Raw genomic sequence first — 11,373 nt, forward strand, 5'->3', positions numbered from 1 at the left:
CCATCACCTCTATTGCTCTTTTTTTTTGTCATCATTCTTTGTTTTTTCCCCTCTTATCTTTAAATCTTAATTCCTTATTTACTACATTTTCTTTTCCTCCGCCACTGTTTCACTTGTTCCTCCAGAATCTTCATAATCTGGGCGATTAGTAGCTGGTTCCGTCGAGGGCCGTCCACTCCAGACCCCAACACTCCAGCCGGGGCCCCCAGAGTACCCAGCAGGAACCTGTTCCCCAAGGACACCCTCATGGTATTACACCTGTCGCCTCTGTCCATTGCCTTATCTGCATGGCCAGCTGTTTTTAAATTTGTTTTTAATTTAATTGAAGCTATTCATTCTTAAACACCCCTCACACTGTTTTCCCCTTAAGCATTCTGACAGTGAACCAGTATTATCTCTCCCTTTCACACTAACTCGCTCGCTCTCCCCTGACTCTGTAATATCATAAACACCTTTTTATTTTCTCCCCATGCTTGCAGGACCTGTACGTGTACTTGTCCCAGGAGGAGGTGTTCTCCGACTTCAACAACACAGAAGCCCTGTTTTGGTTCCAGAGGGACCTGGTCTATGGAGACTGGACCGTCGGGGAGAGCGGGGACGGCTGTTACGAGCAATATAAGGAGTTGGACATCCCAGAGGTGAGAATGACTGACTGAGGGTAAAGGGGAGGTGCAATGTGAGAGAGATGCAGCTGGAGAGAGAGGTGACAGACAGTGTTTGTGAAGCACAGGAAAGAGGACTTAGTAATGAACTTGACAAATTTGGAGTGTAGATGTTCATTTGTCTGAAACTCTTAATACTTCTTCCTGTTTGGTGTGTGCTTCCAGAAAGTGCAGCACAACGGTTCCCTTTACATGCACGTCTACTTCACTAAAACTGGATTCCACCCTGACCCCAAACGCAAGGGGCAGTATCGCAGACTGGCAACAGTTCATACAACACGAAGTAAGCACATGTGGAACACAGAGTGTAAACTACAAACACAAGTTGCAATAATGTATTTGAGAATTTTTAAGTGTTAACCTTTTGTGTTTACTCTTTCAGTGTTGAATAAATTCAAGCGAAGAAAGTTTATGAAGACCAAGAATCTGCTAACGGGAGAGACGGAAGTAGATCCTGAAATAATCAAGGTTGATACATTTTTGTTTTACTTATTAGTTACTATTTTGTACACTGCAAGGTTATTATAGTTTTGCATTTTTCATTAGTTTTTATTTCGTTTTGACTTTTTGTTTTCAAATTCAGTTTAGTTTTAATTAGTTTTTAAAGGGGGTTTGTTAGTTTATTTTTTGAAAATGCTTTAGTTTTTATTGGTTTTAGTCTTAGCTTTAGTCTTTTTTTTGTAAAATGGTTTGTCGGGATTCTAAAGTCATAAAAAGTATTGTGTAATAATAATGTGCGATAGACTACAGCTAACAGTTATTTATTAAGCACTAAATATAAAATTTAAATAATATAGTGCAAAACAACATTCAAAATGTGCAAAGGTAATCAAAGTCACTGCTTATGGCAGAGCTGACATCTAGCATCGCTACAGGCTATGTAAATTTGTAAAATGTAATTTTGTGCAGCGGATTTTTATTTTATTTTTTTTCTTCTTGTAACGACCTAGTTAAGGCGGTAGGGTTCCCCAGCTTAGGCGGGCCGCCCAAACTGCAAAGTGCTGCGGGAAACCCTGCCTACATATGGTCATAAATATGTAAACAGTCTACACAAGATGCCCCATTAAGTGCAAAAGTGACATGTTCCAGCAAAAAAAACTAAATTGCCAACAGACTAAAGAAGACATACATGAACAGGTGTTTTGAACTTTGGTTCGAGTAACGTGGCGAACTTTTTTGAAGTCAGTTGAGTCACACAGTTGTGTAGACATCCCAGTATCAATCCACATATTAACCCACGCTTCCTCCCGCTTTTGGTGTTCCTGCGTATGTACTAACCAGCAGCTATCAGGTCGCAGGTGAAAGCCCTCCTGTAGTGTTCTCTGGCCTGCTGTTGTCTCTGTCATGCTGCCTGGCCCTGTATCCATACATCCATGCCCGTAACGTTACCGGGGTTAGCTTCTGTTTCGGGGAAAGGGGGCTTTGCTTTCTCCTTTACCTTGCTGAGGAAATCTAGGTTAGCCTCCCTAGCTTGTGCATGCTTCTCAGATGTACTTTCAAATTCATGGGATTTTTCCCTGTAATAAGTTGTCCACATATTTTACCACCTTCCACTGCAAGGCACTTGCTTTTATCTGACAGTCATAATCAAATAGGTGCCACTTTCTTCCGACTTTCGGTACCGCTAAGATGCCAAGCGAGGGGCATGGACAATAGCCGCTTTCAGACCAAGTAGTTACAGGAACGTAGTTATAGGAAAAGTCCACTTCTAAACAGATCTACTAACTACTCTCCCCCAAAACCGTTTTTTCCAATTGCATTCGCACTGGCGAAGTTGCCATAGGGACTATAGGAGGGCTAAGGGAGTGACGCAAGCACTGCAACGGTCTTTATAGCTTTAAAATCAGAAAACAAATACACCAAAAAAAGTATGACCTAAATCGTGTGTGTGTGGCATATTTTGTCATAATTTAAACAAGTCTCCTGAAGAGAAATGGGTATCTCTCTCCCCCGCCTCTGCCTGCTGCGCACGTGTGTATGTGACTGTGTGTGACGGCCAGCGAGCCGCAGGACACGCTTGTGGAGTTTAACTCCGAAAAGACAGGTAACCACAGGTTCCCGTTAATCTTATGATGGACATGTGTTGTGATATTTAAACAAACGAACCGTCAACGGCGAAATAAAAGCCTCTTATTTACGAGACCGGTCTGAGAGACCTCCAGCTTACAGCGGGGTCTCTGAGCATGACTGGCTGAGCGACGAGCTAGCGGCCCCAGCATGCACCTGCTGGCTGTCGCCTCACTTCATGGAGCTTCTCAACTCCGAAAACTTTGAAGCAAATTGTCAATTCGGCGTCATTTTTCGCAAGACTGCCTATATTCAAAATCTAAACAGTTAATTTCTTGCCTAAAACGTTGTCGGAAGTGAATTTAGTGATGAATAAGATGCCGAAAATTGTCCCGTTGTTGGTCTGTCTGTACCGGAACCCTGACCCTCGTTGACCTAGGTTCATATGCTGAAAAGGGAACCGCGAAAAGACCCTGCCCTGAAGTAGGAGCTGAAAGCGTTACAGGAGCTGCGGCCAAAGGGACTTAAAAATCCCCAAATTGGTCCAGTCGGAACACAAGGAAAAAAAGGGTTCTAGGAATTTTATGTTCTAGGAACTGCAAAAATCCCTCGGGTCGGAAAGCGGCTTATGTTGTGTTCAATTTGACATGGAATGTCAGGATTTCTGGGTTCCCAGTCGGAAACTATACATGTCTACGGGAAATGTCATGGTCGGAAGTAGGGCTGTCAAACGATTACATTTTCTTAATCGCGATTAATCGTTGAATTTCTATAGTTAATTGCATGTTTTATCACACGATTAAAATTCTATTATTTTGCATTTCAGAACTGTTTTTAAGTACATATTAACAATGGAAAGCGATTCTTACCAGTGTATCTTGATTGGGAATCAAATGACTGCAAAGAAAATGAATTTGATTTTAAGATTTGTATTTGTTTATTAAATATTTAATCTAGTCACACAAACAAAACCAATCAAGATTGATTGTTTATGTAAAAATAAGTTACTATTGTTTATTATCAGATTTTTTTCAAACTCCAAAATATCAATATTATCCTCAGAATCAGTACTGGTCAATCTATAGTACACTATGTTAGCCTCATTTTATAACATTTATTTACAAATAAATCCTGCAGAAACACCTATTGTGGCTAATCATGGGAAAGGCTGAGAGCAAATAATATAAATGTTTCAAAATGAAATGAATTAAGATCAACAGGAAAAAATATCAGTCATCAATTAGTCTGGATCAACGATGGTACATTTCCAGGATAATTGTTCCGCTACACGCTGAAAATGGCAAGTTTTTTTTTTTTTTTGAAGAAAATTTGGATTGCGCAACAAGGCGGGCCTGCTTGGTTCTTTCGGGGAATCAGTGTAAAGATTTACAAAGAATATGTTTACGACATTTACTCTCTAACTGGGACGTTTTGGGACCAATTGGTGGGGAGTTGCTATGGACAAAATACACACAGCGATACACTAGTAAGAGCAAATTCCAACTCTTATCCTGGAATGTATGTGTGGTAGAGCCAGACCTCACTCCACAGCGCTGTGGAGATAAGTCTGGCAATGCGAGACTAATCAATCAATAGAAATAGTAGTTGTTAAAGCAGCTAAGACAAACTGCTTTTCGCATTTGGTGTTGCAGCTCACCACTGACATGTCAAATCAAATGTTTCCTCACAGCGAGCCGAGAGCCACGGCCCAGTGGAGATTATCTCTCATTGGCACCCCAACCTCACCATCAACATGGTGGATGACCACACCGCCTGGGTCAAAGGCTCTGTACCCCCTCCTCTAGACCAACGTAAGTTCCTCCCACTCAATTCTTTGCTATTAACTGCCCATACACGGGGCCGTATATTTTAAAAGGGCTGTTTGTCTTAGTTCTATTTGTGTCAAACCATCTTTGACATTTCCACTCGTCTCAAACTAGATGTTAAGTTTGATGCAGTAAGTGGCGACTACTATCCCATTGTGTACTTCAATGACTACTGGAACCTTCAAAAGGACTACTATCCCATCAATGATACCCTGAAAGCACTCCCACTGCGCCTCGCCTACTGCCCACTGTCCTTGTGGCGTTGGCAGCTGTACGCTGCCCAAAATGCACGTTCACCGTGGAACTTCCTACCCGAGGACACCTACGAGCAGTCCGATGAAGACCAAGACTCTGTCAAGGTAGGACGTCAAGGGTCAGGAATTTTAATAGATGAGATGGAAGTGTTTTTGTTCCTTTGATGCAGGTTTGGGTTCCTGTATGTTTAGTTGCAATAATAATAATGGCTCTTATTTACCCTTATCATTTACTTTGGAGAAAGAACTGAGATATATATATATATATATATATATATATATATATATATATATATATATATATATATATGTATATATATGTATATACATATATACATATATATATATATATATATATATATATATATATATATATATATATATATATATAAAAAGACACATGCTATGTCATTGTTCTTTTTTTTAATTGTTCTTTATTCATATAAAAAAGAGTTATTATGAGGCAGGTGCATCTTTACAACAGACATTTTAACTCCTGAGCAGTAAACTACTTTCTATCAGATTATCTTTGTATGACATATGAAGTAACACTACATCTTTACTTACATCTCAGCTATCCAAAAACACTGAAAGCACTTTGTAATACTGTGAAAATAAATAATTTAAGGTTGTAACTGTTAGATTAAAAACACCCTCTTTGTATAGGTGGCCCTTTTGGAAACCAACCCGTACCTGCTGGGAATCACCATTGTTGTCTCCATTGTGCACAGCATCTTCGAATTTCTTGCCTTCAAGAATGGTAAGATCGCAACAGCCTGTCTGTGTTGAGGATCTAACGACAACAAAAGACTTCACAATGTCAGTCTACCCCTCAGCTTTAACTCCACGCCACCATCTCCTCCTCAGATATCCAGTTCTGGAACAGCAGACAGTCTCTCGAAGGCCTCTCCGTGCGCTCCATCATATTTGGAGTCTTTCAGTCTCTGGTGGTGCTGCTGTACATTCTGGACAACGAAACTAACTTTGTGGTGCAGGTCAGCGTCTTCATCGGCCTTCTTATTGACCTGTGGAAAATCACCAAGGTCATGGACGTCAAAGTAAGTCAGGGCTACACTTTTCTTTTTTTATGCATAATATTGTTCAACAGTATTCAACTCTGTAGAAATTCTGAAAAAAATATCCTTTAGAGCCAGTGGGCTCCTGTCCTCCAAAAAATCTTAAGATTTCAGACCAACCTAATGCAGCCTTCTTTTTTTTTTTCTTTTTTTTTATTAATCTTCAACCAGAACAGTGGGAGTTACCAGTAAATGTGTTAACCAGTGAATAAGTTGAGATGCTGTTTGGTTTGAATGGAAACCAGCAGACCCCTCTACTAGACTGGCTTTATAAGAGACCTTGAAGGCCGTCGATTACATTTGATGATAAAGTCCATTTTTCCCTTTTGTTAATCCAACTGCTAACCTATTGTGTTCATTGATTTATTCTTCCTGTTGTGCTGTTATTACCATATTCCAGTAACCACCTGTTTGTCTTTCTCTAGTTTGACCGAGAGAACAAAATCGCAGGGGTGGTGCCAAGATTGGTATTCAAAGACAAGTCAACATATGTGCAGTCTTCAACCAAAATCTATGACGACGTGAGTTAAACCAATACCTAACTGCAGCACTCTTAACACAGGCCACATTCAGAGGACATTGCTTTCCAAAATACATTTAGAGGTCAATATATTTTATAACGGATGACGGACTCTCTCACTTCTACGATCGTCTGATAGTTCCTTAAGCTCTAGACTGTTTCGTTGTGGAGAAGGGCAAAATACCCAAACACACTTCTCTGTTGGGATGAATAAAATATCACACGCATGTCTTGTATTAAATATTAATTGGTTTGCTTTTATTTATAAGTCAATGTCTTATTACTGTTTCTGATAAAAACCTTTCCTCTCTTGTACTGTGAACAGATGGCCTTCAAGTACCTGTCATGGCTGCTCTACCCTCTGTTTGGCTGCTATGCGGTCTACAGTTTATTGTACGTAGAGCACAAAGGCTGGTACTCATGGGTACTCAGCATGCTCTATGGATTCTTGCTAACCTTTGGTAAGTATGTCTGAAGTATTTATATACTCCACTACTTATCATTTTTTCTTGTGTGTCCTTTTTGTTTTATAGGGACTTTTATTGTGATGCAAAGGCATAATAATAAAAACTATATAAAAATAGCGTTCTTTTCACTGTTGGTCTCGTTTGATGTTGCAGGTCATTTATGATCATCAGATGAAAAATTACGGTTTCAGAAACCTTTAGAAGTTGCATATAGTTACTTTAAGATTCAAACCTAAAATACAATATTGGCTAAAATTCAACCTTGCCTCTTGTGCACTCATTCTTAACTCTTCTTAGAACTATTTTTATATTTATTCTCTCAATGTATTATTCTAATTGTCTCTCTTAATTATCCTGTCTCTAAGTGGATGTGCATACAGCTAATGTTTTCACACTTGCATCATGGTTGCATATGCAATTCCCAATAGCCTCTGCTAATGTGCTGTGTATTAATAGACTTCAGTCACATAGGCTGTTGTGTAATTTATTGCCTCTGGTGTAAAATTGTTAATATTTCCTAAACGGTGCCTTCCTTTCTATCTCTGTTTTTAGGTTTCATTACAATGACGCCACAGCTATTCATCAACTACAAAATGAAGTCTGTGGCCCACCTCCCATGGAGGATGCTCACTTACAAGGCTCTCAACACCTTTATTGATGACCTGTTTGCCTTCGTCATCAAGATGCCCATGATGTATAGGATAGGATGCCTCAGAGATGGTACGTCGTCCCTGATCTAGATGTTGTATTTATTTTAAAGTAACCACGATCAGGGGAAGTTAAATAATCACCTGAAACATCTTGTTTTTTTTGCTGTAGGTGGTTTCAGGTTTGAACCATTGCTCATGGTGGTAGCTAGTTTCTTTAAAGGGATAGACTGTCTTCCTTTCTGGCCTTTCAGTTTTGACTTAAACACAAGGCCATAAGTGACAATGTGCTTCAGTGTGTTAGAGTCCCTGTAACACAATGCAACATAAATCAGCATCAGCCTTCTATGCCGGTCACCACATCTGTTATAATTAATCCTCCAACTCCACCTAGTGTCAACTCACTAGATCTCACTGATATTCATAATGCCCTGTGCTATTACCAGATAACTGATGATGCTGTTTTAGTGTAATTAATTATAAAGAGTCACAGTGTTGATCACACTACTAGATAGAGAGAGAGTGTTTTTGGGCTTTTCTTCCTTTACTGGACAAGGACAGGTGAGAAAGGGGAGAGAGAGGGGGAAGACATGCAGGAAATCGTCACAGGTCGGAGTCGAACCCTGGACCTCTGCGTCGAGGCATAAACCTCCTAAATATATGTGCGCCTGCTCTACCCACTGAGCAAACCCGGCCACCACACTACTATATTTAGTGGTGGCCGGGTCATCTATGAATGGATTCGTAGCTTGTGACGCTGGCACTAAACACAACTGCGTGGAGTAATTTGGTTGACTCCCTCAGGGAACTTTTAAGTAGGCTCACAGGCAATCAGTTTCTAATGGTTTTCTTTTACTTAATGGTCTGAAGTGTGCAGTCTGTCGTCGTTGATAATATGCTGGTGAAAAGTTTATTTTGGAGCTACTGTTATTTCTAGTTTCCTATTTGTAATTGGGACTGGGAAATTCTTAATACCTGTCTGAGCTTTCTTTCTGAAAGCTCTGATACATCTAACTTTGCGCATAATACAGAATTGCCTGAAAACCAAACAAACGTGGACGCCGAAGTCGTATTTAAAATGAAATGGATATTTTGTCAGTAAATTGTACCCTCACACAATCATACAACCATCTTGAGTTGTCCAGTGATGTGAACGCTCAAAGGTTGTTGTTGTTTCCATGCCTACTATTCCCCCCCTCCCCCATGTGATTTGAATGCAGCATTAGTGCAGCTTGCTCATTAACATAACATTTTTACATGATGACCAAGTTTAAAGTTGTGTGATTTGGATTTAAAGACTACGTTTAATCACTATAACTAAGTGGGGTTGTACTCAATGAGAAATGGTTAATTGGGGATTAATGCATTTCAATTATACTTGTTTCTCACTGGACTAACCTCTGTTTCCTCTCTGCAGACGTGGTGTTCTTCATCTACCTTTACCAGCGCTGGATCTATCGGGTTGATCCCAACAGGGTCAACGAGTTTGGCACCAGCGGAGTGGACCACGTCCCGGACAACACTGCAGCGGAAGATGCCGCTCCTGCAGCGGAAGATGCTGCTCCTGCCGCCATAACAGACAAACCAGAGGGGGAGAAAAAGAATGATTAAGCAAGACCACGCCCTTATCTGCCTCCCTGGCCCTCCCTGCTGGGGCGAAGAGGACTTGTGGAAATTAGGCAGGCAGGGAAGTTGTCGTTTAGCTGTCATGGACGCCACTACAAAACAAATGCAGTTCAACTGTTCCCTCTGATTTTTGTGTGGATTCACAGAGAATCCTATTCAGTGTAGACTTGGTAAATTCTTATTTCTGTTCCCCGCCCCCTCGTTTTGCAGTTCAAGTGAAGTAAAACAAAACGTGATGTACTGTATTCTGTATGATTTTTTTTCAGAGGATAACAATGTCTTGGAGTAGAGGTTGGGAGGGGGAACTGGTCGCAGTTGTACTACTTTTTTTTTTTTTTTATACAGGGGGGGAAAAAAGGGGCTAAGTGCAGCTTTTCTTTTCGTTATGTAGATTCCTTGTGAATTTTTCTTTTCATTCCATATGAGCACCGTGTTTCAGATTGCCTGGAAACTGGTGAGTAGTGTTGGAGGAAACTGGAAAGATCCTGAGCCACCAAGGAGGTTGAAATAGAGAGGTGGTGACTGGAGACGAGATGGACAACCCTACAGGATACTACCCACAATACAGTGACTACTACCCTCAATTTTAAACAGATGGTTAATGTTCTAAACTTGAACATAAAAAAAACAGCCTTGTTGGTATTAATATAAATATATTAATATTGTCAGACTTAATTTGTTTTTCAGTCACTGAAACGTTCTTTTTGTATGTCCTCAAACTGTACAGAATCTCAGCTTGTCATGTTGTTAATAATAATTATAATGTCTAGCAATAGCTAATTTGCAAGTCTAGTTTTAATTTTACCCCCTCAGCTGGACGTCTGATTTTCAAATAGTATCACCTTCACGCTCCAAACCAGATCACCTTGACAGACACAGTGGGGCAGTCGGGTGTTTGCTGGAAGAATTACAGTGTCTTGTTTTAATTTTGAGTGCTGTAAATCCTGAAACAAAGAAGGTTCCATGTTGGTACATATTACATTTTGATTCATTCATGTTTATAGTAAAATTCAAGTGTGATTTAAAATGTCGATGCAAATGTTGGCTCTTACTCTCTTATTTCTACATACCACTCTGGATTTCAAAAACAATAATTTGCATGAAACCTTTAAGTTTTGCACAATTTCTATTGATGTTATAGGATATACAGTGTGTGTGTGTGCTTATATAGCATGCACATTATTATGTAGTTAGGTCTTTGCACTCTTTTACCCTGATGGGATGAGTTATAGATCGCAGCAAATGACTATTTTCATTATTGATAGCAAGTATGTTACCTGATGAAAAGCTTGTTTTGGCTGAAAACTGAAGGACCATTTTTCCGGAGCCCAATGTGATGATTTGAAATTGCTTGTTTTGTTCAACTAAAAGTCCAGAACTCAAAGATTCAATTTATAAAGCAATAAAAATGAGGGAAGCATACAATACTTGCATACAAGAGGCTGAAACCAACACGTTTTGGTATTTTTACTTAGAAAAGTGTCTCAAAAGAAATTATAAAACATAGTTAGTACTTAATTATTAATAGGATTAATAGTACTTCAGTTTGCTCATCAGTCACTGTAAATTCAAATTGTAATGTTTGGTTGATTTGACAGGCATGGGTAATGCTGGCACAAAATACAAGAAACGTGTAAGCATTTATAACATGGTAAAAATACTGAATCTAACACTTTTTGGAAATCAGACTTGTAACATTCAATGTAAACCTCAGACCGTGGCTGACAAACTTGGTTTCAGACCTCTAATGTATAATTGTATTAATCTGCCAGGTTGGAAAACGTGCTTTATCCATAACACCACTGCAGGTGAGATGAATTATTTATTTTTTTCCTTTTTAAAACGGTCCCTGCTGGGTCACTACTTCCTCTAAACACCTCGACTTTCGCTTTCCATTTCCTTTAAATCGCCTGTCCTCTGTGTCTCCAGCAGGTGTCACTGTTGCGCTTCATAAAAGTTGAGAAACTGGATCACGTCACTGTTTTCATGCGCAGTTACTAAACGTGCAGCGAGCTTATAGGCGCAGTTTGACAACTTTTATATTCATGATAAAAACGGTAATTCCCGCTTCTCTTCAGTTTTTTTAATTTATTTATTTTTTTTAGAAACGGGAGTTGCAGGATAATAGCACGATGCAACAGGATACATATTGAAGACGTCATTATTTTCAATATCTGGGATAAAGTGGTTTTGACTATCCTGGATTATAAATGTGTTGGGATGGAGGGTAATTTAAATACTAAGCAAGTAACTAAATAAGTTCAGTAAAAACACAAAAACGGTTACTT

At 39.5% G+C, this 11,373-nt stretch overlaps 1 protein-coding gene across 1 annotated transcript in view; it reads left to right on the top strand.

The window, feature by feature from the left end:
• Window positions 1-10,112, top strand: part of clptm1 (CLPTM1 regulator of GABA type A receptor forward trafficking) — a 16,096-nt gene extending 5,984 nt beyond the window's left edge. Inside the window, exons 3-14 of the mRNA XM_078246133.1 lie at window positions 126-249; window positions 480-638; window positions 828-945; window positions 1,045-1,130; window positions 4,360-4,480; window positions 4,610-4,854; window positions 5,416-5,509; window positions 5,617-5,807; window positions 6,251-6,346; window positions 6,671-6,806; window positions 7,365-7,532; window positions 8,877-10,112. Coding sequence (XP_078102259.1) covers window positions 126-249; window positions 480-638; window positions 828-945; window positions 1,045-1,130; window positions 4,360-4,480; window positions 4,610-4,854; window positions 5,416-5,509; window positions 5,617-5,807; window positions 6,251-6,346; window positions 6,671-6,806; window positions 7,365-7,532; window positions 8,877-9,070 — 1,732 coding nt within the window. The 3' untranslated portion in view covers window positions 9,071-10,112. The remainder of the gene's footprint in view (window positions 1-125; window positions 250-479; window positions 639-827; window positions 946-1,044; window positions 1,131-4,359; window positions 4,481-4,609; window positions 4,855-5,415; window positions 5,510-5,616; window positions 5,808-6,250; window positions 6,347-6,670; window positions 6,807-7,364; window positions 7,533-8,876) is intronic.
• Window positions 10,113-11,373: the final 1,261 nt, after the last annotated feature.

The sequence above is a fragment of the Sander vitreus genome, chromosome 3 (assembly GCF_031162955.1).
Source record: "Sander vitreus isolate 19-12246 chromosome 3, sanVit1, whole genome shotgun sequence".
In the NCBI taxonomy this organism is placed as follows: domain Eukaryota; kingdom Metazoa; phylum Chordata; class Actinopteri; order Perciformes; family Percidae; genus Sander; species Sander vitreus.